Source organism: Anopheles merus, chromosome 2L (genome assembly GCF_017562075.2).
Source record: "Anopheles merus strain MAF chromosome 2L, AmerM5.1, whole genome shotgun sequence".
In the NCBI taxonomy this organism is placed as follows: domain Eukaryota; kingdom Metazoa; phylum Arthropoda; class Insecta; order Diptera; family Culicidae; genus Anopheles; species Anopheles merus.
The window spans coordinates 33,290,755-33,316,910 of NC_054083.1; the positions used below are offsets into that span (position 1 = coordinate 33,290,755).

A 26,156-nucleotide genomic window follows, 5' to 3' on the forward strand; every position below is an offset into this window, starting at 1 on the left:
CCCGCCCAATGAGAGCTTCCTGGGCAATGGCGACACTTTAAAAGCTCCCCCAGAGGCGCCAGTAGAGATCAGATGCATTACATTTCCTGTCTGGGCCATTACATTTCCACATTATTGGCCCATCGGTAGAACAATAAAAAACAAAAACTCAATTTATTTTTCCCAAACTCTTTATTACTTTCACATTTGCATGCAAATCCGTCGAATATTTTGTATGCCACATCGGTTGGACAGCTCCTTACAAACGGATTGTTTACGGCACAGCGCACAAAATACTTTCTTTCGCAGCTTCCTCTGTGTTTTCCGTTCTTTTTCGTTCCGCGCCATCTACAATGTATGCTCAGTTTTTAGTTTGATTGATTTTTCAGTCCTATCTGAAGTGTGCTGAAGAAATTCGGTGTTTTCCAAGCGGCGAAACTCTCCCTTCGTTCCGCCCCCTCCGCCCATACATTCACATTGTACACACGCTTGCATATATTTTGTTTGATATATTTGTTCGTTTGTTCGTGACGACTGCTCCAGCTGGCGTGCAACCGGAAGCAAGTGTGTGTGTTTGTGTGCCTGATCGTATAATTTCGTTATTCATATCTACTGCATCGATGTTGCTTCATGTGCACACCACTACCACCACCACCACACTCTCCATTTTTCGCCTTCCACTCCGGCTGCACGAGCGCATGTACTTTTTTATCTAACCAACTACCTATAAAAGTGTGGTTCCTTAGTAAACGCTACAACATATTTACATTATACACACAACACACATACATATTTTCATGTTCTTTTTTTTGTTGCTAGCTCACTGCGAGCTTTACAATATTTATACGTGTACGATTGTTTTCATTTTTTGTTTACGGGCTGTTTAGGACACATCGATTAGGCTTTGGGGCGCTTAGTCATCCTTCATGGACGCGTTTCCTGGCGCTTTCGTTTATAGCTACATTCGATTGGGAGTGTTTTTTCTTCAGACCATTCTACGGTCAGCTACGGTCGAAAAACGACTTAAACTAAAGATGTCTTTGTTCGTGGCATAAGATTGCTTTGGAGATCCTTAGCTATATTCCTTTAACTAGCGAGTGTATCTAATTGTGAATGGTGAAAGGTCTTAACCGAAATGTAGAGAGTGACAGAGAAAAAAAAAGTACAGTTAATGGAGAATAACGAAAGGCATTTTTCAAATTTTGCCAAACTAATCTAAACTATCTAAACTGTATCCTAAAAGGGAAATGAAAATGGAGAAAAAATAGTACACCATACTGTACACTATACGCGAATCTTCGTTAAACCATCAGGTCTGATAGCTAAACGATCGCTGCTACTTGCTTTATCTTCGGGCACGTTATCGATACACAACACAACAAACAACTAGCTATCGCAGCACCTAATGAAAGAGATCTCGAGAGGAAGTGTGAACTCTCGTGTTGTTTTTTCTTCTTCTTAACTTACGGCTCATCCCCGCTCGTGTTCGGCCGTCAGTGGCTCTACTTGTCGAAGTTCATCACGTACTCTTTCAACGGACCGGGCAGATTCAGCCGCGCTATGTTCGGGGCCAGCTTCTTGTCCAGGCTGTTGTAGATGCAGACGCGGCACAGCTGCTTCAGGCTGCGCGGCTTCTTGTACAGTGTAATGATTAGGTGGCGCAGGTTGTCGATCGACCGGTGCGGCACCTGCGCGATCAGCAGATTGTGCAGCGTCTTCAGGCAGTTGAACAGTGGTTCGTGCTTCATCGAGTAGTAGAACAGGTAGATGATGCGCTGGTACGTTTGCTCCCGGTCGAGTAGAATGAACTCTTTGCGCGTGATCAGCATAATGTAGTAGAACAGCAGATAGTTGCGTGCATTGTTGCGGAACGAGCTGCGCAGGTTTTCGTTCCCATTCGAGGGACCGCCGGTGCCCGACCCGCCCGGTCCACCGCCGTTCCCGTTTGCCGCTGAGGAAGCACCACTGCCTCCTCCTCCAGCACCGCCCGTCACCACCACTCCACCCGGTCCACCATTGCTGGGGCCGCCGGCACTGCTGGCACTGCCGGAAGCGGTAGCGTCCACCGCACCACCCGGTGCGGCACCACGTATACCGCCGAAGTTGATGAAATCGTTTACGAAAATGATGGAAGAGTTGCTGCTGCTCGCCCCATTAGCCATCAGCTTGTTGCTGAGCGAAATGTTTGGATCGATGCCGTACTGGATCAGCAGCAGCAGCAGCTCGTACACGCACAGAATGTCCGGGCAGGTGCGCACGTTGACGATCATGTCGATCACCGACTGCAGGATGTGCTGGGAGGTGATGTTGCAGTCCAGCCCGTACTGCAGCAGCAGCAGGAGAATGTTTTTGATAAAGTCAAAGTTGGCGCGTTTCTGGATATCACAGTTGAGCGTAAAGTTCTCGGAGACGGTGAAGATGAGCACGTGGAGCGGCGTCAGGTTGGAGCGATAGGAGCAGTTTGGATTGGCGCCGTTTTGTAACAGTATTCGAATGCAGTTCAAATAGCAGACCTACGAGGGATTAAATGTAAAATTTGGCATTTAAACGGTGTGACATATTTTGGTTGGTATAAATTGCCGAAAATACCTTCATTGAGTGTGTGAAATGGTGCAGCGGATCCTTGTTGATAAGTGGCACTAAACAGACCATAATAGGAACGGATCCATCCCGACCAACAATATTGGGGTCTCCTGCAATCAAAGAGATACATTATTTATTAAAATTTCATACGAATTTTTTTTTATCCTCATCTCTCTACTTACCTCCTTCTTTGATGAGCATGTTCAGCAGCTCGTAGCAAACCTCCCAGTCTCGTATATGGCGAAAGACGCAGGCAAGCGCACTGTTTCCTGTTTGATTGATTGAGCTCTTAGCACCGTTCTGCAGTAGGAAGCGCACCAAATGCAACACATCCCATTTGTTCCACTTGTCGTAGCCATATCTGCAATAAACCATTTGTTAAGTAGTTTCCTCCTGAGGGGGTGACATGTTCACTACACATACCTGGCCTCCTCTAGGGCATACCGTACGATGATCGCGTGCAGTGGGGTGTTGCCCAAAGAATCGGGACTATTGATCAGTTCCTTGCAGCCCCGCTCCAACAGTATACGGATTGTGGTGAGTGTGTCTTCGGCCGACTTTCTCGCCGCCAGGATCACTAAAAAAAGAATACATTTCGATAAAGTTACTTGCATATGTTTTGCTTCTACGATATTGCATGATTTCGTTTGTGAACGTACCAACATGCAGCAGCGTCATTTGCTGCGTGCAGGTGCGCACCGTCGTGATGGCACCGTGCTGTATCAGCAGCTCCAGAAAGCGTCCGTCGTGCAGCACCGCCTGGTGGATCGGGTAGTACTCGTCCTTGATCAGATTGATCTCGTCCGAGCGCGTCTGCACGAGATGCTGCACACACTTCCAGGCGCCCCGCTCGCAGGCAATGTGCAGCAGCGGCTTCCGCACCCGGAACGGCATCCACGGTTCCTCCATCTTTTGAGCCAGTATGTTCAGCACATTGATCTGATCGCCGTCGATCGCGTAGCAGACGGCATTCTGCAGCTTCGTGTTCGGTCGCTCGCAAACCCTCACATCGTCCCCTTGATCTGTGTGTTAATAGAGAAAACAAAACAAAAATCATTCAAATTGCTCGTCATGTGGACATCTCGTTGTTCTGACTTACTTTTGTACTTCCCACTCTCTTCGCAGTTGTGCGAGTGTGCACCGGGAAAGCACATCCTTGCTTCGGTATCTATTCTAGCACCGTGTTTAAGCAGCAGCTCCACACATTCTTCGTAACTGTTGGAGTAGAAAAGCAGCAAAAGGGCATTAGAGATTAGTTACGCAAGGACTATTTGTGGAGCACAACGATGGAGGTAGTGTTCCCGATGTCTCACCCCTTCAGACAGGCTATGTGTAGTGGTAAGGAACACGAGCTCCGGTTCACATCCGGGCGATGTCTTTGCAGTAGCCACCTAGCTAGTTCTACATGGTTTAGTCCTACGCTTTTCTGCAGCAAATTGTATCCTGTTTCGTCGTGTATCGCAAGGATATTTTCGTACTGTGGAAGCATGAAAAGGAGAAATACATGAAATACGGTTAGAAGTTACTTTAGCAAAGTTAATCGATGTAAAACTATTAAACAAAAGTAGGGAATAATAATTCTGCATTCTACACATTACTAAGAGTTATGTTAAAATTAACAACAACAAAAAATGACTCCAGTACCATGTCCCAGTTTGATTTCGCAACGAATTAAGCGTATGCAAATATGGAGCGGCATCAAAAGGGAGAAGAGCGTTGCCTGCCTGCCTGCTCCCGGCGGAAGTGAATCGTATTCACGATTGATAATGAATGCACGGGAATTAGTTACAGATGCGTGCGTCATGCAAACACGCGCCACTCCTCCCGAGACAAGTATTACACACACTCCCTGTCTCTCTTTCTATCTCATTTTTCATTCTCTTCTCTTCTGTTCCATGTAAAAAGGGCCAAACGGGAATCTACCGCAGATCAGTCCCTTGGAGCGAGTGAGCAGATGCAAAAGATCGTCTCGATACGATTGACGCACGTCAGGAATGGGACGCGGAGGAGGCTGGAAAATGTTTCATCGCCGGAATTTCGCTTGATTTCAATTTTGCCAATGATGTGGTGCCACTTGGTGGCGGCGCCTTATTTGTGTGTATACAAAACAGTTTTGTGGTTTTGCTTGTCGATTTTAGCAAACAATGCGCGCTTTGCGGACTGTGTTTTAAAGCAACAATCATCACCGCACTGTTTAGGGTTATTTGTTATGTGTTAACTTATAGAGGTTTTTCGCAGTATACGATCTAAGAAAGTTGTCAAGAAAGAAAAATTCGATTACAAAACACCATCCGTTGGTGGACAAATACGTACCTTCGGTATTTGAAGCAACAGTGGCTCTAGCCGCTGTATCGATATCTTTGGATTTGCCCTGAGTGCGTCGAAGATTGTGTTCACCTTTTCAACCGTCGTTTCCGACACCTTGTGGCCGTCGCGGTTGGAGAGCAGCGCGCTGCCGGACCGAAACACTTGGCTAACTGAGCCGCCCATGCTGGATGGCGAATGATGTTGTTTTTGCTTCTTTCACTTCAAAATCGATCGTTCCTATGGAAACGTGTGTGCAGAAGTAAAAATGGGAAATCACGTTCCACTCGCCCCGGCTCTACACAACAGCCTCCTTTGCCTAATATTGCCACTCCGGATGAAAACGACCGGACCAGGCTAAGCAGTAACTGCATATGACACCTTTCCAGTAACGTAATTCACTACAGCCGATCGAAGTAATATGTGCTGACCTGCATTGGCCATCGGCAGGCCTACGTTGTGTCCTCTTGTGTGTGCGTGAGTGTGCAGGACTTTATCCGGGCCGTTCACTCAACACATTAGCCGATTGCGATAATACTCTTGTGCGTAAATAGACACACAAGCACGCTTTAAGGGCACCGGGTGCGCAACGCTCGCCTCCCAGAGTGGATGGGGAAATTTCGGACAACTTTGCGCTCTCTCAGCTGGATGCTATAATGACTTATTCCACTTCCCAGCCTACGATGACGCACAAGCACAAAACACCACGTCCGTCGGCTACCACTGATTGCGCTACTGCTTTATCGGCGGTAAATACTACAATACTTCCTCGACTGCCGCTAGCGATGATGCAGCTAATACTATTACTGTAACAATGACAACGGGCAGAACATAACAGGCGAAGCTCTGACGGTTGACCTTTAGCATTCTCCACCGGACGCGTTGCTGCGCTTTCTACGGGCTTCCTTCCCGCGCACTTCTCCCCAATACACCATCACTACCAACGCGCTGTCTAGAGGACATGTATCCTTCCCAAAGCCTTTCGCATTATGCAATTTGATGCTACCAAGCGCACACTGGACTGGACACACGCAGACACGGACTTTGTAAGGGCCGGGGCTGGGCTGGCTCCCTAACCATTCTGTCTCACACCATTTGTTTTGATGCAACGCTCCCATCAGCAGCAGCTGGCCTTAGCTGTGCAGCTGCACTTTTGGCTGGCTTTCTCGAAACACGACAGGAAAAAACGCACAAGCATGCTCTTGCTACTTGCACAACTCACTAGACGCTGCCCCAGCATGGGAAGCAGCATTTCTTTCTTTGCAGCCGTGTTTTCACAGCTCCACAAAGCCACCTAGTCTGTCACCATGTTTTTTTGGTCGGGGAAAATCAATACACTGGTGAGGGCAAGCTTCCGAAACCTTTTTTCAAGGTCCACGATAAACCACGACCACCATTGGGGCTAAATCGTAGCACGACACGCGTTGCAGCACACAGCCATGCGGTTTGGTTGGAGCAATTGCGGTTAAATGGACTGGAGTTGTTGGGTCGTATCGAACGCTAGCAGTGCTGGGACTTTTCGCTCATTGCTACCAGCCCTTCATTGTCACTAATGCAATTGTTGCTTTCTTTTGAGTTTTCGTCGTTTTTTTCGCTCTGTTGTTGCGGACCTTCGCATGTTTTGACGTACACGCATCTGTCCCAAAACATTGCGAACGGCCACGATTGCCCATGCAGCATCGAGCAGCATTGACGTCACAGAATGTTATTGTTGTATTTTTAGATAAATAATCAGTTCAACTTTCATTTAATTGTATACTTTATACAGAGTTGTTTCTTTTATGTGATATAATCGATCGGTGTACGATTTTTAATTTACATTAAAATAATTCCTATATTTGCTACATGGGCACCGTTCGCAACACCCGGCGTGACGTTGTTGACAGCACGCTCGTTTGGCGTTTGACAGCGAAATTGCCAAAAAGTCTTTCCAGCGATTTGCATTTTGTCGTACACCTCGCCGTCCGTAGATTATTCCATTTTCCATCGAATAAAGGACGTGTGCAAGCAAAATGGTACGTAAAGGACTTTCCCGGCTTGCGGTTGAAAGCATCGTCGGTAGCAAAAACTACAGTGCAGCTACCGTTGAGCTGAATATTCCATCTGGGAGTTGTGCCTCTAACCTCACAAAACGCAGCGAATGTTGCCGATGGAAGGAGGGGTGCCCAGCAGTGAACAACACACAGAGTGAGATTGCATCCTCCTTTTCTTTCACCATTCCAGAAACCGTTGATGCTGCAAGGACATCAGCGTGCCATCACGCAAATCAAATACAACCGCGAGGGCGATCTGATCTTTTCCTCGGCCAAGGACAGCAAACCGAGCGTGTGGTACTCGCTGAACGGCGAGCGTCTCGGTACGTTCAATGGACACATCGGTGCCGTCTGGTGTGTCGACGTGGATTGGACGACGACCCGGTTGATTACCGGCGCCGGTGACATGAACACATTGTGCGTATCCTTGCGAGTCGAAGCGAAGAAAGAGCTCTGATTTTTAATCTGGCCCCTCATTTCACCGTATTTCAGTTTGTGGGACGTTGAAACCGGTACAGCGCTGGGCAAGATTCCGTGCAACTCGTCCGTGCGTACGTGCAACTTTAGCTTCTCCGGCAACCAGGCCTCCTACTCGACGGATCGGGCGATGAACCACCCGTGCGAGCTGTTCGTGATCGATGTGCGAAACATCGACGCCAGCATCAGCAGTGCCGACCCAGTATTGAAGCTGACGATGAACGAGCAGCAAAGCAAGATCACGTCGATGCTGTGGGGCGCCCTGGATGAGACGGTCATTACCGGGCACGAGAACGGTTCGCTGCGCATCTGGGATTTGCGCGCGGTGAAGGAGCTCAACTCGGTGAACGACCACACCGCCAGCATTACGGACATGCAGATGTCGAGCGACGGTACGATGTTCGTCTCGTCGTCGAAGGATTGCTCCGCCAAGCTGTTCGATTCGGATTCGCTGATGTGCTTGAAGACGTTCAAAACCGAGCGGCCGGTCAACTCGGCCTGCATCAGCCCGCTGTTCGAGCATGTCGCGCTCGGCGGCGGCCAGGACGCGATGGAGGTCACCACGACCTCGACGCAGGCCGGCAAGTTCGATTCCCGCTTCTTCCATCTGGTGTACGAGGAGGAGTTTGCGCGCGTGAAGGGACACTTCGGTCCGATCAACAGCATGGCATTCCATCCGGATGGTAAAAGTTTCGCGACGGGCGGTGAGGACGGTTTTGTGCGCCTTCAAGTGTTTGACTCTTCGTACTACGAGCATACGTTCGAGTAGAGAGAGAGAGCGCGTCCTATTTGTTGTGCTATTGTACTGAACGAGAATACAGCAAGAACGTGCATAAAAACATTAAACAAGCGACAGATCGTGCAGCGGTGTTAAGTAACTAGCGTGATAAGTGGAAAACGTGTGAAATCTCCCAGAGTGCGCAAATTTAACATCAACTAGCGCACATCCGACGGCGGGACCATGCGTATCGGTACCGGACGTCCAGGTGTTTGGGAAAGGAATAAACGAGGGAGTGGAGAGTGGGAGAGAAAAAAGAATCGTGTAAGCGTTTTAATTTGTCTTGGATTTTCTAAAAATTTCAGGATTGCACAAAACGCTATGCGGTATACATTTGGACCGTTTTTAGACATTTTCCCATCAGTACAGCAGACCAGAACCAGGAGCAGAATGAGTTCCGTGTCAGTTTCTGAGTCAGAAAAGATTCTAGTAAGAGTTTTGGTCCAGATTCAATATCACGATTAATACAGGTTCGGAATTTGTTGGAGAACTAAACAAGGGGTTCGGAATTTATTACAAGAACAGGACAAGATTCGCGTTCAGCTCCAGAATCAGTTCCAGTTCAGATCAGTTCAAGAATCTGGGAAGGTTGGAATCAATTGCTAACGGAAATCATTTTTGTTCTCGGATCGTTATGAATTCCGTAACAGTGCCGAATACAAATAGAACGGATTGAGTACCTGCATCAAAACGAACTGTTTCAGTTTTAGGTTCCAAAGTTCGGTATTTGTTCCCGTACCGTGATAGATGCAGAACTTTCCGAAATGTTATTGTAAATTACCTGAAAAATATCCCAGCGCTGCTTTCTATCCCGCCGAATTTGAAAAAAAGACACAGAATCACAGTTTTTAAATCATTTCTGCAATCCGCACATCGCTTTGAGCTACCCTGTACCGGGCAGTGCCGAACTCACCGCTCTAAACGCATCGAGACAGCCCCTCCCCCCCTCCGCTACCCCTCATTAGACAAACACCGAGCTCACCAACGCTTCAAAACGGTGCGATTTTCCCTCGCTGGCAAGCGTTTTTGAAAGTTATTGTGAGTGTTTAATATGGCCGCCAAAAATCTCGCACTGTTATGCAATTGTGTTGGTGGACAAAATTAAATGACCAAAAAAAAAACCCTTTACCACCCCCTCATTGACTCCACGGGGTCCCCCGCTTATTTCATATCCCCGCTTTTTCGCTATTTATCATTTGCCGTCTGCTAAACGAAGTCTTTTTATATTCCGTTTAGGTTAGGAGCTTGAGCCGTTTAGAACCCATTTAGTGGTCGTTTAGTGGAGTTGTGGCACTTGGAAACTACCGAACGATCACAATATTCTATCCTCCCCTGCCACAGTAATTCATTTTGTTTTCCTGAAAGGTGAGGAAGAGCAACTTAATCGACAAGAGGCTTGTTAATCTAATCCTTAAGATCAAGTATTTATTAACTAATTTACCCGGCGCTGGATTTTTTGACATGCCACATTCTTGCGCTGCTGCGGCTATCCAATGCGTTGCACAGTAATCTAAAACCTTTCAGCTTTTGATAAAATAACACGTGCACCCATTTTCTATTGATTTTCGTACAAAATAATCAACAATATTGAGCATTTTTGATTCACATCAGTAACACGATTTGTTTACGTTTTTATCACGCGCTCATGTGCGCGAAAGAGATGGCATGACACAACGAGCGAGAACATACAGCGCGATTTTGGAACGTCAAAAACCCTCGTCATGTTGTGCGGGAGCTGCAGCATTGAAATCAATTCCAAACTGTTTAGAAAAAATCAAAATGCAGAGGTGAAGCGAAAGTGTGTAACGAGATCCTACCCGAGCGATGTAAAAATGTGTGTGTGTGTTGAGAATGTAAAATGAAGCTTGTGAACATCTAGCGGAAAAGTGTGGTGTATCTCAACACCATTTGTGAAGTGTGAACAGGAATCGACAGGATTTGGTACAACTCTGGAAATCAGGAAAAACAACTCCTACAGAGAAAGGATACGCAAGACACACACATACATATGAAGTGCAGGAAGAAGCTCGTTGGTAGGATCTGCTGCTTCCCCTTTACTACACGGCAGCAAGTTGAGTTCCGTTTGCGTGCGATTGTAAGTTTCTCTCATCCCTCGCTCGTGTAAATCATGACACACTGCTTGCTGGTTTCTTCCCACGGTAAGCCATCCTTGCAAATAATGTGTTACAGAGGACACAAGCACACATACTACACACTCACACACGTGTTTTTATGTAACGCTCCCTCGCCCTGTCCATCCGTTAAACCGTTTTGCCGCTCGCTGACTCTTTCTTTCTCTCCCTTCTTTCTCTCTCTCTCTGTGTCGCTCATTCCATCCCGCTCTGGCTGCTCCGGACGCGCGCGCTGTGCCCGTTCCATGCCGTTGCACTTCGGTTACCTGCATCGGTGCACCACCGCAGCAGCAGCACCACCAGCGCATCATACATCATTCGCATCGATCGGCGGACGGCCAACGGACACTAACGTGTGAGGGTCGCCGTGCGAGCGCTGCTGCTTTCGTTGCACCACTTTCTACTGTTTCGTCGGGCGTGTAAAGTAGGCAGTGCTTGGAGTTGACCGATATCCGTTTCTTTTTTTCGGGGATTTTCTTTTCTGCCATTACTCCTTCCCTGGATAGATCCGTGCCCGGCAGCTCCCATGCGAGTAATAGCGGGATACAAAGAAACAGTACACCCCAACCGTCGTTACAGTGTAGTGCTGTGCTGTGTGTAGTGCTGTAATAAACGTGCCACTTTCCCGGAAGGAGGAAATCGCACACACACACACACACATACTTCCGCTGCCAATAGGATGATGGATTGCACCCACAGCGGTAACGGTGGTAGTGGCGTAAGCGGCACCAGCACCGGATGCCACAAGAACGATCTGAACCTGCTGGTAAAGAATATCGTCAAGACACTGCTGACCACCTCGAAGTACCTGCACTGCCCGTTCTGTGCCGACGAGTATCTGTTCGAGTTTACGCTCAAGCACCATCTGCTGAAGAACCACGAGCGCGACCTGGAGAAGATTGTCCGCTCGCCGGACGCCAGCATCCGGTTCTGCGAGAGCAACATCTGCCCGTACTGTGGCGCCCTGTTCTACTACATCTCCGCCCTGCCCAAGCATATCATGAACAGCCACAGCCGCGAATGTCTGATGAAGTGGCAAGCGATCGAGCAGGAGAACAGCCTGGTGCGCAAGCTGGCGAACGATCCGAGCATCCAGTGCGTGCCCTGTTCGCCCGGGCTGAGCGACTTTTTCGACGAGCTTACGACGACGACGACGGCGACGGGTGGCGACGCAGGTCGCCCGACCGCCGGTAGCAGAAACATCATGCAGCTTACCAAACCGTCGCCCCTGCTCAAGACGGCCCTGCGCAACGTGAACAGGATTACGGTGGCCGCGAACGGTGGCAACGGTGGCATCGATCCAACCGGCACGTCCGCCTGGTCGAGCTTCGGGTTCGACGGTACGCAAACGCGCCGCAGCGGCAACCTCACCAACCAATCCGTCCGACGCGAGCTAAACTTCGGCGACGATCGGTCGTCCGTCCGGCGGGAGGACGGTTGCTCGCCCGTCAGTGGCTCGCCGTCGCTCTGCAATCTGATCGCGGGCAGCTGCTCCCCCTCGCCGAGCAGCGAGTCGATCTCGTCCGCCCGCAAGCCCAAGTTCCAGCGCAAGCGCTTCAATCTGCGCTCCATCAAGCCGAAGCTTAACTTCCGGAAGTACGTGCTGTCGAAGTTTTCGAAAAAGTACCACTGCAAGATCGTCACCAGCACGCCGAACAACTTCCTGGACGATGGGCTGAGCAGTGGCGGCGGCTGCGGCGGCGGCGGCGGCGGCGGCAGCAGCCGCGACACGACCCGCTTCCTGCACAACCAGGAGCGCTGGAACCGGATTCACTTCGAATGACGAAGGTATGGGTCGCCGTTTTCGTGCGTCGTCGAGTATCTGTGCGGGCTGCTGTTTTGCTGCGTGTAAGGCGAAGCCGTTTGTTTTCCTCTCGTTCGTTTCAACTAATTCCATTTTTATACCGGTGGCCAACCCTGCCAATGGCCAACACAAACCAACCGTTAAGCGGATAGCGTGCAACGAGATGTACCAAAACTTGGCTGTGCAATCATTTCTTTCCTAGAGAGAGAGAGAGAGAACCCCTAGAGAGCAAGTTGGTGAACTGGTGGAAAGTTGTGTAGTTTGCTTTGCAGCAACAGGCCGTTTGTTGACTTTCCAACAGTTCCAGAATGTGCAAGAAAGCGTTTAAAATAGGCGTTATATCACATTGCCGCCATACTTCCACCAGAGGATCTATTCTTCGGAGATTGGAAGATTCTGATCGAAAACGAAAACGATCGTCATCTGTGATCGGGTACGATGAGCTGCCAATGCCAATCGTAGTCGTAGTAGGCAGTGTGGATGTGTTCTTTCTCCGTGGAAACATGCCTTAAAGAAAAACCGAAGGAAGATGTGATTGCTACGACGAGTGCTCGGTTTAAACTACACAATATTTTAGCTTACGACGTACAGAGGAGAGAAGAAAAACAGTGATCCTCGCAACTGGAAGATGAGGATTCAAAACACGTTACATGGCTCTTTAACTTTATTCGAATAAGAAAAGATAAACACCAATATTATAACTGGACCAATAAGAGCGTAATCGTAAGAACGAGTGTGCGAGAGACGTATTAATTCGTTCCCAATTGCTTTTGGTAGGAGGTTACACGGCTGGCCAACCGAAAGAGAGGCGATCATTGTAACGTAAGCGATAGAAATTAAGCGAAAAAGGAGAAGGGAGCGTTGTAGTATTACTACCCCGAAGAAAAAAATCGAATAGTATCGCATTCTGATTCACACTCGTTAATTTATGAACCTATTAAGCGGTAGATGTAGTGTTTCGCCCTGCCGAAGCCGAAGATAGTGCCCCCCGGGGGCAGTGTGTCCGTCAGGGCGTGTGTAGTTTTAATAAGTAACGAATCAAACAAAAATCGAATCTCTCGTTCTTGCCTTCGAAAGTCGAAAAGAATCTTTTTACAAAACGGAACCCTAAAACAACAAGCTGTTTCCCCCCCCCCCCCCCCTCCCTTCTCATATTTAACTCTTTAACGCCACGACAACCTAAACAAACGTGAAACGAAAACTCCAAACTAGTAGTAGCGTAAAGGAAACTAATAAGTAATGAATTTTAAAATCGCTTCCTTCTCGTGCGCTTCCAAGTCGTTCCAAGAGAGAGAAAGGGGAGAAAATTAAATAAATGAAAATAGGAGCAAATTAACATAACTCTCTGGCCGCAACCGCTCAGTGTGTCCACGGTGTGTGCGAGGGCATTGCGGAGAGAAGCGTTATAAGATCGGACATTTTTCGATATCTTCCACACTTAAAGCAATTATCTGGAACTAGCCTTACTATGAAGAAAAAGATAAAAAAAAAAACAATTGAAATCCTATTACCGAAATCTCTCTAGGTATACACACAATTTAAAATGAGTAACTTATAAATAAATAAACAAAAGAAAAACGATCGCCATACGCGGGTCCGGCGACGTAAACGAAACGCCTAAAGGAGTAGCGAAGTCCGCGCGGTTCGTAGTAATAATTATATATTTCGAATAGAATCTTGGCCCTATTTACCAGAAAGCATCCAGCAGTAGCGGCATATGCCTGCTAGTAGAAAGCGTAAAGACAGTTCCATTTACATACCGGATCGATCGATCGAGAAAGAAGAAATAGTAATTTATCATTCCTTACCTTGTACCAGCATCACAACAAGCGAATTGCTTGTAGTAGTAATAAATATCTCCCGTTAAAGTATTTATGTTGAAAAATAAACAAACTTTCTCTGCTCGAACCTCTGCCGTTTCGGAATGGTGTTTTAGGATGAAAGGGAAAGAAACTTCTGGTCACATTCTGTTTCCGTTGCTGACGATGAAATCATTAGCTTTTGCGAATGTTTTTTTTTCTCTTCTTTATGTATTAATCTATTATAATCCTACGTTCCCTTCCCAGTCCCGGTGAGCATTACAACTCACTCCGCTCACTCTTTCCTTCAATCCTCTATACTGTTCCCTTTATGCGACCCACACCTGTGTGCTTTAGAAGAAAGACACACTTTTACCAGTCCACAAATAGCCTCCTCTTGAGCGGCGTCCACTCCCAGCGTCAACTACACACGATATTACATCCCCTTACAACCTGCCCCATATAGAGCCGTCCTTTCCGGAGTAAGAGTAAGTGAGCAAAACACGCGACATGAGGCCACCTTCTAAACCCTCAAAAGCATATTCAACTACCTTTTCGAATGGCCACCCGCTCTCGCTAATGTTTGGATCTAGTGGAGTTGGATCAAACCTTTCCCCCGAATAGCACAAAAAATATGCCCTTAGCGAGTATCTTTGCTTAATCCTTTTTTTTTTGCTTCTTTTGCAAAATCATAAAAAACTCCCCTAAAGAGGAGGAACTCTTTCCTCTTGCTGCTATGCGCTGCTGCTGCTTCTGATGCTATATTAGCACACTACCTTTTGGAACTTTCTGAACTGTCTGGAAGAAAACGATTGTACCAAGCCGCTCTCTATCTGTGTGTGTGTGTGTGTTTGTTTTTTTTTCTACGTAATTTATGGAAGCGCCATACGCGCAGCGCTTCTATAACCTATAGTAAAGTGGAAACAACGGTGAATTAAGGATAATATTGGCATTGCAAAAGCTGCTGCTGCTGTTACACAGTGTCCCCCATACACGCGTGTCTGTCGTGTCGTTCAGTGTGCTTTGCTAATTAAATGTTACAAAATGTTCAACATCTAATTAAAACCGCCACACACTACGCGGGTTATGCCTGAGATTGCCGGTAAGCTTGAGCCGCTACTATCTCTCCTTCCCCCAGTACCAGACCGATTGCAATTTAAAATGCTGCATGTGTGACTAATGTTTCAAAAACATCCTTCCACACGCCTCCAAAATGGACGCCCCCTAAGTGCCGGTCACTGCTTAAAGACGGGCAATCTCGGTGAGGTTGGGATTGGATTTTTTGCCCGAGCCGGACGCACCACCACCACCACCACCACCAGCCAGAGTCGAATAGTAGCCCGCTTTGTCGTGCACGTGTTCCACCAGCCCGGCGCCGGACGTTCCTGCCCCACCGGTCAGTGGGGCCGTCTCGAGACACTCGCAGGACAGACTGGAGTCGGACCGGTTGTACGGTCCGCCGAGCAGATTCTCCGTCGATTTCGTAGTGATCGTGGTGGTCGTGGTGGTCGTTTCCTGCAGGAACTGGGTCGGCGGGGGCGCATAGTTTTCCACGTCGACAAACGCCGAGTACCGCTCGTAGCCGTTCCGCTTCGGGATCGAGTTCCGGTGCTGGATGGTGATGGTGGTCTGGGTGCGCGTTGCCGTCGGTAGGTTGGTGGTGGCGGCGGCGGCCGCCGCTGCCGCAGCAGCTGCTTTAGCGCCAACCTCGAGATAGCCGTACCCGTAGCCGTACCCACCGTAACCCTTCATCGCCAGATTGTCCCACGATTTGGGCTTGTGTACGGTGGCGGGCAGTGGCGGTGGCGGTGGATAGATGGCAAGTTGCTGTTGCGCCCCCTGTTGGCCCGCCAACCCGGCGTGGTGTTGCGGATGGACGTACTTCTGGATGTAGTAGTGGTGCTGGTGGGTGTGCGGTGGCCGCCCGCCACCGCTACTGAGCGGGACGAGTGCACCGCTGGTGGTGGAGCCGCTCCCGGCCGGCGGTTTCTTGTGGAGCGAACCGGACGCGGACACGGTGGTCGACTCGCTGTGCGGCTCCCAGTAGAGCGTGTCGGTGCTGATGGAGGTGCTGTAGGAGGCGGGCGAGTTTTCGGCCGCCGGGTTGAACTCGCTCGACGTGCAGGAGTGCAGACTACAGTGGCTGGCGAGACTAGCGTTTAGATCGTACACTTTCGTATGGTGATGATCCTGGAACAGAGGGTAAATGCAATGGCAGGGAGTGGTGGTGGGGTGGGGTGGGGGGGAGTAATGGAGGGAATTGTTGGAAGCAGAAAGCGGAAAAGAGATGGCAGCATGAAGATTCGTACTGTTGCTAGCGCGTTTTAAAAATACTCAAACACTAAAATGGATAAATGGTCGGTGGTCTTGATCCTAAGATGGCAAGGACTAGACAGTGAGATGGAAAGGGCACGACAAAAAAACATGACACAGAACAAAGGACACAGAAAGAGAGAGGGATTAACTCAGGAACTGGGTAACCTAAAAAAACGACGACTCCCTATTTCCTATTTCCCACAACAAAAGCTGCTTTACCAGAACATAAAACGTGCTAAAGCCGTCCCAAAATCCGGAAGAATTTCCTGAAGAATCAAGGCCCTCCGCTTACGCCGCAACTAGTCCATCGAAACTTACGTGCTTATCTTTATGTCGATACAGATAGTTCGACTGTGTGTGGGACTGATGTTGTTGCTGCTGCGGCTGCTGCTGCTGCGGTGAAATGTGTGGCTGTGACTTTGGCCGCGGTATACGATCCTTCCCGCCCGACTCCTTGCCCTCCCGGTCGCGGTGTTTGTGCTTGTGGTGGTGGTCCTTGTGGTGCTTCGACTTGCGCCGCGACGGAACACACTGTGGATCGCAGCACGGGCTGGCCAGATCGTACGCATCCAGGCTGGTGTTATCCTTGTCGGCGCCACCGCCGCGCCCCTTATCACTGCTGCTGCTGCGCAAAAAGTGGCCCATGCACGGGTTGCACGAGTGGCCGTGCAGATGGCCGCTGCGACGCGACCCGGACCCCGATTTGCCCGATGCCGCTTTGGTGTCGTAATTGTGAAGACTTTTCGTTGGCGAGGACTGTTGCTGCTGCTGCTGCTGCTGCTGCTGTTTGCAGCCACCGCCCAGGGAGCTACTGTCTAGGGAGGAGCCACGCATCATATGCTGATGGTCCTTGCAAAGTTTGGCCGCTTTTGGGTTGCCCTGGGGTTGCTGCGCACAGGTGGAGTACTCGGTGCCGCTGGCTGCGTCACACGTGCCCGCTTGCGAGGGATGGATCACGTAACGGTAGTTACTGTCCAGGCACTGGGAATGAGCAGGGGAAAAAGTGTGGCCAAATTATTCTTACACCCATTGGTTACTTGAATTCACACCGCAGACTTACATGATAGGCCAGCATAAATTGTGCCGGTGGCGGTACGATGTACGTTTTCTGCCGGAGTAGCTTCTTCACGTCCTCGGTGGAGGCGGCCGGCCGGCAAAACGAGGGCCCGGAGCCGCCAGACTCGACGTCCGTGGTTGAGCCGGGATCGGCATCGTCGGTGGTGGAAGTGGCCGTCGCCTTCTTGCGGGCCGGCAGGCTGTGCGTTTTCCACTTGCCTTCCAGCAGTTCGCGCTCGCGCAAACAGATCCGCTCCAGGTCGGCCATCTTGCTTTTGAGCAGATCCTGCAGCTGGATGTACTTCAGGTGTAGTTCCACCTGAGGGAAAGGAAATAGAATACATTTCAAATGCTAAACAACTCGGTTACCTGGTACCTTCCTCCTACCTTCCGACAGCAGTCTTCGAACAGTACCACCATGCGCATTCGATTATCACAGTTTTTGATAAAGTTGACCAGATCCTTGTGTTCGGCTTTCTCCATGTCGTAACCGTTGATCGACAGGATGACGTCCCCCTCGCGCATACCGGCCCGGTACGCAGGGCCATCGTACTCGACGTAGTCCACGTACGTGATTACCTCGACCTCCTGCTCCTTCTTGTAGTGTATGCCGTAGCTCTGCAGCGTGAAGCCGTACGAGCCGTTCTTCTTCTCCACGATGATCGTACGCCGGCGTCGGTCCTCGTCCGGCTTGGTGGAAGTTACCCGGTCCGGTTTTACCTTCTCCAGGACCTGGGACTGCAAAATGGCAGAATGGTGAAGGGGGTAAAACGGCGTTTAAAACACGTTTAAGTATTACGATTGTTTAGATGTCACGTCCCACGATCAAACAACATTGCTCATGGGTTCTGAATTCCTGCATATGCAGGATTTGAATATCCCGCAAATGGGGCACATCAATAAGTCACACAAAGCCTAAAGGTCTAGATAGTTTACTCTGAAGTCTTGAATACATATTAAAGAATTTCTCGGATAATAGTTCAAAGTCTAAAGAAAAGGATGTTCTTAAGTTCAGAGGAGATATGACAGCCTCAAACCATAAATCCCTTGAGTAGATTCATTCTGAAGACGATTCTAACCGGCTGATCTGCAAGAAATGATACAAGTTACTACATTGCAACAGATATGTAACTCAAGAGACAGGATAGATCCATCGCTGAGGACTCCTTGCTAAGTTATCCATTATCCTATGATCCACTTCCTAAGATGACCTAGGATACCTTAATCAGCAATCAACCTTGTCAGTTAGAGCGCGCTCTGTCATCTATCGCACAAGTCATCAAACTCGAACAAACGCTTAGACAGGTACCAAGCGATGTTTATCTAGTTTGTTCGAGAGTGTCTGACGGTGTGCCTCCAAACAACTCTCAACGTTTGTTCGAGTTTGAAGTACTGTTCTATAGGTAACAGAGCGCACCCTTAGAGTCAAAATCAATTATAAAACATGGCAAAGACCTTCTAAATCTATTTCACAAAAAGAAAAATCAGAGCCCAAGACTCAGGAGACCCAAAAATAGCTTGCTATGATTTCAATGATTCAACCAGCGAATAGACTTTTAGTAATCCAAAGACATTCTGCGATATTCGTAATTTTCTCTCTCAATGAAGAAATTTTATATAATCTAAAAACGGTAGGACTTCAGTTATACGGTTGACTGGGCTTTTTTTACGAAATAAAAAAAAAACTGAAGGACTTTGTTAAACGGACACGAGATGTCTTCTGAGAAATGTGTGTACATCCGTGACCGAGTAAAGGTTAATCGAAGTACTAAGCAATAAGTAAGCGATGTAGACTTACGCGACACACGCTGATGATATACTGTGGATATCATTGGTCTGCGGCTCTCCTATGTAGCAGAAGCCTACCAAGGGATCGAGCAGGCGGCAGAGAACCTCGGATTGCAGATAAACGAGGCAAAGACCAAACTGATGGTGGTAACATCAGCGGGCCTACCAATAAATAATCAGAAACTGCGTAGGCGTGACGTACAGATAGGTGAACGCACTTTTGAAGTCGTCCCACAATTCACCTATCTTGGGTCAAAGGTCAGCAACGACAATAGCATGGAAGCTGAGTTGCGCGCAAGAATGCTGGCTGCCAACCGGTCATTCTACAGCCTGAAAAATCAGTTCACCTCAAAGAACCTGTCGCGACGGACGAAGCTGGGACTATATAGTACCCCTGGGACCTGCGAGCTGGGACTATATAGTTCCTCTTAGCCGCGTTCGAGAAGAAGATGCTTAGCAGGATACTTATAATGACGAGCTATACGAGATGTACGGCGACCTCACTGTCGTACAGCGTATCAAGCTCGCCAGGCTCCGATGGGCTGGCCATGTTGTACGCATTAAAACGGATGACCCAGCCCAGTGAAGTCTTTTTAGGCCGTTCACAAGGACAGAGGAGGCGTGGTAGGCCCAAATTGAGGTGGCAAGATGGCGTGGAGGCGTCCGCCATTATGGCCGGGATAACGGACTGGCAGACGAAGGCGCGAGACCGTGAGCGGTTTCGGACACTCCTGAGGCAGGCCAAGGCCGCAAAGCGGTTGTAGCTAACCGGATAAGTAAGTAAGTAAGTAGACTTACGCCAGAAGTTTGGATGCAGACTGGATCAAATTTTGATAGAATTGGATTGGAGATCTTAAGAGCATTTTCGAGTACAATCCGGGATGAAGTGTACTTTTGAGAATGAAAAATATAAATGAATTAAAAAGAATTTCGTTGAATGCACTCAATGCATCTAAGATAACAATATTCATCTTAAACTGAAGAAAAGAACCCAGGACCACCCAACATCAGGTTCTGCTTATTTGATAGTTCATTTCTGAAAGTACAACTGTTACAATGACAATGCTCTTGTTGCAGTCTTTTCTATTTCTGTCCTCACATTATTCCCCAATCATACCACCAAGCCTTTCCCTCCAATAATGTCTTTGCCTTTGTTATCTTTCAATCAACTAATGGTTGTATGGGGTAGTGGTGGTTGGCGTAGTGGAACCGTATGCTCATTTTGAAGTACTCGCTGTGCTCCTACAGGTGTCGCACTCTTAAAAAGAACCACACTCAAAAAAGGAAAGAAAACCCCACCAAACAAGTGTGTGGACCACCTTGTTGTACATGCACTACACGCTATCGTGCATGGTGCATCCTTGCCTCTTGTCGAAAAAAAAAGATCATCATCTCCACACTCTCCTCTTCAATGAAAAGAAGAGTGCAGCATGGTATAGTGCAGCGCCACAAACCACAAACACACGGTGTCGTGTCCCTTTTGTTTTCGCCTGCCTTAAGAAGCTGACACAGTAAATGGGATATGTGTTTTCGTGTGCTTTTTTAGCGAACAAAAGCGCTCCCGCTCCCTGGTGCTCGACCCTGGGGGGGGAAAGGATAAGTGGCATCGCTTTTGATTATTGCAAGGCAACGACCATCGCCCAACGGGGTCTCTTCCAGGTCGTCCCGGTGGCGGTCTTGCTGTCTGCCTACTTACAGCTAAAGTGGCTGTTCGCCGCGTCCAAAGGGCTGCTGCTGGAAGGCATTTTTCCACCATCGGCCACAAAAACACAAGCCACAACAAGAAGGAACCATTTAATTTCAAGGAATCGTGTCACCACCATCATGGGCCTCCTTTTCGACTCACTTTCTATCATGTGGATGGGTGTAAAGAGGTGAGGAAGAGACGGGAAAGCTTCCTCCCACTGCAAGGGATAAGCATTTCGTAAGCTATCGATTTCTTCCATTCTGCCTGCTGCTACCTAAGAACGATGGCGACGGTCACCACCACCATCACAACAATGTAAATTCATGCCTCCACCGGCTTTCGAAGGGTACATGCCGCCGCTAGTGGATGTGGGAAAGGAAGCAACACCACAAGGGCTTAGGGGAAGGCACAATCAACAATAATGGTCGCAAGCCACGTGAGCGTCAAGTAGTCGAAGGGGGAGAGAAACTGTCGTTCAACGAGCGGTCGTATGTCACGTGAACAAGGCGCGTCATTTCCACCCGCTCTCGGAAGATTATGGTGGCGAAGCAGGCTGTGGAAAAGCGTAGAGGGAACCCTCTAAAGCAACGCGGAAGAATAGTGTGAGCATAGACGAAGATAGAACCGGAACTAACAAGGATCTTTTGCAAATAAAGGATCCAGTTCCAGCTGGTGTTGGTGTGCCGGCCCGGTCTGTAACCGCAGGTCACTGCTGCCCGAGCAATGGGCAGAGTAATATGCAATCTGTCATCAGGTCCCTCCGGGTGGGGTTGATGTTTGGGAAGGTATGGGCTAAGCTGTACAAACAAACCGGGACGACTTTGTCGGCACAGACGTGCACTCAAGAATGGCGAGACTTCTCGCAATTGATGGATATGAATGGAAATAGCTCCGCTAAGGGTGGAAGAACCCCCACATACACACTCACAACCACACCAGAGGGTGACAAAATAAGGAACATCCTTCTTCAATTCATCGTTCTGAATGAAGTAGGCATAGAATCACCGGCATAGATAATGGGGGACACGATATGGTTGGGTGGTGGCGGTGGTTCGAATGTGTCGCAATGTTACAGTTATTAAAAGTGAACCATCACACGCTAGTGATAGAAGAGTGGCAAGCGGTGGGGGGAGGGGAATTTTGGGAGCATTCCGTCGTTTTTAATCTTGCAATATTTTTCGAGACGCTCGTGCTGCTGCTGCTCTAGGGTTTATAAATCAGGCAACCGGAAAAGCTATTTCTGCTGATTGAGGAAAATAAATCCTTAAAGTGTGGGAGAGAAAAACAAGGAGGAACACGGATTCTTTTTTAATCTTTTAGCATCGCTCTGCATAAACCGTGAAGAGTAATTGCTTCTTCGTCAGCATTTTGCAAGAGGTTGTAGAGTGTTCTCGAGACCATTTGCGTACATCATTTGTTTGTTGTTTTGTTTGGTTTGAAGAAAGACGCGAGATCACCGGATAAGCTTAGATAGAAACGTCTTTTATAAAGTGCTCTAAGTAACTATGAGATGGTAACGTGATACAGTCGTCAACTCGCACAACCTTATAACAAGCCGATCATGGGTTCAAGGCCTGTACGGACCGAAAGTCCCTCACATGCAGGATTAATGTTAGAAATGTGGCTAGACTAAGGTGGCTAGATAAACTGCAGGACGGAGTGCTTAGCTATGATTTTGGATGGAGATTTCTATGGAGATTGACCGATAGGGATGGTGATTTCCATGGAGAGTGGCAGATAGGGAATTGTGGTTGCTAAGGACTTTGTATGAGTTGCTAAGTAACTTTGGACTACAGCCTCAACTCACTGGTTGAACTTCGATTCCCTGTCAACTATTGAATATGTGCTTTTTAGCTGGCACGTTTTTCCATACAAAAAAATAATGAATTTTTTCGCGCCATGAGATTTTTATGAAATTTTCAAAAACCGGTTTTCCTATTCAAACGCATGCTTTTTAATTGAACTGTCAGCCAACTATCATTTGAATTGAACTGAGCGTTCAACTAAAAAGCATGCCAACTAAAAGGCGTTCAACTATTGAATTCTGAAACTCGTATTTAAATCTATTAAATAACTTCAATATCAAGTACTTCGTCAATTTTGAGTCAACAGTTCATAATTTCTTCTAATTAGGGAATGTTCTGCTTAAGAAAATATTATTTTTCATAGAATTTCGAAAGCGGATGTTGTGTCTCCCCCAACCCTTTGGCTGAACCTGTCAGATATTTCACCTGTCAAATAGTTCATTTCGCTGTATTTTTCACCTCATGTAGCCGCGCGGTGACTGTACCTAGCTGTCAAATTAAGATTTGTCAAACTGGACACTAGACGAACCGACCTGTAGTAATTTATGGACCTTTGGATAAATAGTCAAGTAACCATTGGCTTTAAGCAGATCAGGGCTAGAGGTCGAGTGTCAAGAGTAGTTCCGCCGACCCAGAAGAAATCACTTAAGGATTTAGGGAAAATAGTTTTATGTGAATAACATTAAAATGAATCACATATTTCTACGGAGGATTTGATTTATATACACACAAACTGTGCTTTTTGAGGTCTATGCCAAGAGACCGGCGACTGTGTTCAACTGTATTCTGCATTCAATAAACATTATGGATTTAGAGCATCTTCATTAGGCTCTTTTCAATGTATTATGCTGTTCTCCAATGTAGCAACCGTGCTTAGTCTAGGCCTGCTGTTTTAGTATGCTGGCTTTATGAGATTATATTTATCCTAATTGTGGTTCGGAGTGCTACCTCAATCGGACTTTTTTCGGTCTTCTTGATGACTCTTTCCAGCGGCCCTAGCGAAGCCTGAAATGTGGGCCACAAAGATTTCATAGATGGCCAAATTTTTGGCTAACTTTATTCAAAATTATATATTCCTAATACTTCAAGACCAAATTTCAGATTCAGTTTTATAGAACTGTGGATATGAGTCATATCCAGGTTGTGTTTTCTTGTCAAATAAATATTCCTTCGCTATCTATTTAGCTAAATATATGGCCAAAAATGACCCTCAATAATGTTCCTTTTGAGGCAATGCTGCCCGCACAAAGACAAATTTGGAGACCCTTGCCTTAGGCGACTGGGACGCCTCCCACCCAACCAATAATGACATCAATAGTTTCTTAAAACGCCATTAAGAAAATTAGGGCATAAGAAAACTGATTCGGTGTCCCAGGAAAATTAGTTAATAAATGAATACCAACAACATTCGCCCGTTTTTTTTTAACTTATCGATATGATGGCTCATTATTGAATATTTCAAATTCCAAAGTAATATCAACTTCCAGACACGAGCGAGAAGCAATTGCCACCATCACCCTGCTGAAGGAGAACGGTTAGAAACACAATGCCCGTTTAGTGCAACTGTTTGCCGCCACCGTCGTCATGCCTTTGCCATATTCAGTCTAGACTCCGGGGCACAAAGTAAGAAATCAAACACATTCCACCACTCTCCACCCACTTCCTATTGTAAGTGCGAATGTTAATTACACTCTTCTTACAGCAGGCACGTTTGCGTCTCCATTGGAAACGCACGAACATCACCGCCGGGAGCATACTAATGGGATCCCGTGGCGGCGACGACTACGACGACGGTGATTACAACTTAAAAAAAAGCACACCGCATGACATCAGCACGACAGAGGAGGAAAGCGACTGGCGGCGCTTCTCGGCGAATGATTTCCCGCGGTGGGAATGATTATTGTTTCGCACGCGCCCGTTACCCAACAGAAGGCGGCCACCTTCTTTCCCATATCTTTCCGTGCATCTCCCCCGAACGAGAGTGCAAATTGGTGCTTCCGCTCGCCCACTCTCCCTTGCTTGGTTGGTTTTATCCATTTCCCGCGTTCGATCCGCGTACTTACCGACGACAATTCCAGCTCATCGTCGCTGTACAGATTGTTTCCGGAGCGATACTTCCGGCTGTTCCGGTCGGGGTTCATCTTGCGCTCGCTCGGTTCGGCTGCAATCTCCTCTGAATCTCCTCGTTCCCCTTTTGCAGAGGGGTTCTCGAAATCGAAAATCGATTGCAACTAATCTTTAAATCATTAGCATCACTTTCTAATGGCAGCGCCCGGGTGAGGGGGCGGGCGTGAGTTGAAGTGTGCTGTTGTTCCGCTGATTACATTTGGAAGCAGTTTGGCACTTGGTTTTCTGGGGGTTTTTTATGAGGTCTTTTTTGGTAGTTCCACCTGGAAGCTGTCTCCGTTGTTCCATCGAAGAGTACACACACACACGCACGCACGCACACATACACTTTCCCAGTCGCACCTACAAAACTCGAACAGGATGTGTGCTTTGATGTATTGCCTTTTTTGTTGTTGTTGCTTTCTTCCTGCTATTGCATTCGCTCCCTCCCGCAAAACTATGTTCCTGCCGGGGGACTACTCTCTCTACACGACCGGGGACGGGGATGGGGAAGAATCGATTTTTGCCCCCTTTTTTGCGTAATTTAAACTTGCTCCGGACAGTTGGCTGCCGATCGATTTTTGCCCTTTATCCCAGCCGAAGCACGCGCCACCTGCTTGGACCTGCTTGGAAACGGCGCTGGCACAGGTGATACAGGTGAGCAGTGGAGTGTGTGGGCTAGCACACATGTCCTGGATTAGCAAGCGTCGACGTGTGCGCGGTGAAGGACATGCTGCGTTTCACAACAGCAACAGCAACACAGAACAATGGGATTTGGGGTTTCACTTTACACGCGGATGTGGTAGGTGAAGAAGACGCATTAAGGAAACATTAGCATCACACTTGAAGACGAGCGCAAAGAAGGAAGCAGCCGCTTTCCTTGCTTTTCTTTGATATGCAATAACCACTTCTTTTTTTTCTTTATTTCTACGTACTATTAGCTTGAGCTGTCTCCCTTTCTCACACACACGCACACCCTCGCAAAAGTTACCAATTTGCAACCAGATGCTTGCATAGGGGCACATTTCCTTCTGCATCCACTGGCAGGATTCGGAACAAAGTGGTCGACGCCATGTTTTTCACTTTTGATTCCGTTTTTTTTTGTTGGTTTGTTTGCAGAACACTACACGCACAAAGAAGAAATCATCAACGGTGAACGACACGGACACACGCGGAAGGATAACCATAGATAAAGTTGGCTAGGAAACGAAGACCACTGAACCCGAAAGAAAGGATATCGTTTTGGAAAATTGGCCACCTTCCTCACACACGAGACCGATGCCGAGAAAAAAAAACCGAACAACGATGCCAACCAACACCACGGGGACGAAGATGGAAGAACAGCAGGATAAATCACCCGCCACCACCCGCTAGTACGTACGACATACACACCCATACACCACACCACACGACACACGACGGTTGGATGGATGGTGGTGGAGGAGGTGTGGGAGCGATGGCCAGCTGTAGGCCAACACGAACGTTAGTAGCCGCCGACCTTAGCGGGTG

General features: G+C 48.0%; 4 protein-coding genes and 1 long non-coding RNA gene across 9 annotated transcripts; 3 read left to right on the forward strand and 2 right to left on the reverse strand.

Annotated features, from left to right (window-relative positions):
* Window positions 1-164: 164 nt before the first annotated feature.
* Window positions 165-6,491, reverse strand: LOC121593170 (ankyrin-3). 3 transcript variants are annotated; one of them, XM_041915311.1, is made up of 9 exons: window positions 4,876-6,491; window positions 3,876-4,039; window positions 3,662-3,777; window positions 3,222-3,584; window positions 2,986-3,139; window positions 2,745-2,923; window positions 2,569-2,672; window positions 1,447-2,492; window positions 165-1,104 (listed from the first exon to the last, which is right to left on the reverse strand). In XM_041915311.1, exons 1-8 carry the CDS (start codon window positions 5,050-5,052, stop codon window positions 1,482-1,484), a joined length of 2,268 nt encoding a protein of 755 aa, XP_041771245.1. In that variant the 5' UTR covers window positions 5,053-6,491; the 3' UTR covers window positions 165-1,104; window positions 1,447-1,481. The 3 variants fall into 3 exon arrangements, with proteins under 3 accessions (XP_041771245.1, XP_041771244.1, XP_041771246.1); XM_041915310.1 differs by lacking the exon at window positions 165-1,104 and having other exon boundaries at window positions 1,432-2,492; XM_041915312.1 differs by lacking the exons at window positions 165-1,104; window positions 4,876-6,491 and adding an exon at window positions 4,207-4,709 and having other exon boundaries at window positions 1,432-2,492.
* A 273-nt stretch (window positions 6,492-6,764) lies between these two features.
* On the forward strand, window positions 6,765-8,215 carry LOC121593838 (eukaryotic translation initiation factor 3 subunit I). Its single transcript, XM_041916553.1, has 3 exons — window positions 6,765-6,881; window positions 7,090-7,316; window positions 7,392-8,215. Exons 1-3 carry the CDS (start codon window positions 6,879-6,881, stop codon window positions 8,143-8,145), a joined length of 984 nt encoding a protein of 327 aa, XP_041772487.1. The 5' UTR covers window positions 6,765-6,878; the 3' UTR covers window positions 8,146-8,215.
* Window positions 8,216-9,867: 1,652 nt separating this feature from the next.
* On the forward strand, window positions 9,868-13,970 carry LOC121593810. Of its 2 annotated transcripts, none has more exons than XM_041916513.1 (2): window positions 9,868-10,313; window positions 10,575-13,970. In XM_041916513.1, the coding sequence occupies exon 2, from the start codon at window positions 10,966-10,968 to the stop codon at window positions 12,067-12,069; it is 1,104 nt and encodes a 367-aa protein (XP_041772447.1). In that variant the 5' UTR covers window positions 9,868-10,313; window positions 10,575-10,965; the 3' UTR covers window positions 12,070-13,970. The 2 variants fall into 2 exon arrangements, with proteins under 2 accessions (XP_041772447.1, XP_041772448.1); XM_041916514.1 differs by having other exon boundaries at window positions 9,868-10,249.
* Window positions 13,971-14,041: 71 nt separating this feature from the next.
* On the reverse strand, window positions 14,042-25,772 carry LOC121593809. 2 transcript variants are annotated; one of them, XM_041916510.1, is made up of 6 exons: window positions 24,605-25,772; window positions 19,848-19,940; window positions 17,649-17,999; window positions 17,266-17,580; window positions 16,524-17,186; window positions 14,042-16,079 (listed from the first exon to the last, which is right to left on the reverse strand). In XM_041916510.1, exons 1-6 carry the CDS (start codon window positions 24,680-24,682, stop codon window positions 15,132-15,134), a joined length of 2,448 nt encoding a protein of 815 aa, XP_041772444.1. In that variant the 5' UTR covers window positions 24,683-25,772; the 3' UTR covers window positions 14,042-15,131. The 2 variants fall into 2 exon arrangements, with proteins under 2 accessions (XP_041772444.1, XP_041772445.1); XM_041916511.1 differs by lacking the exon at window positions 19,848-19,940.
* LOC121593814 lies at window positions 25,360-25,995 on the forward strand. The gene is made up of 2 exons (XR_006004851.1): window positions 25,360-25,449; window positions 25,767-25,995. It is a non-coding gene; the product is annotated as an uncharacterized LOC121593814 (long non-coding RNA).
* The last annotated feature ends 161 nt before the right edge of the window (window positions 25,996-26,156 follow it).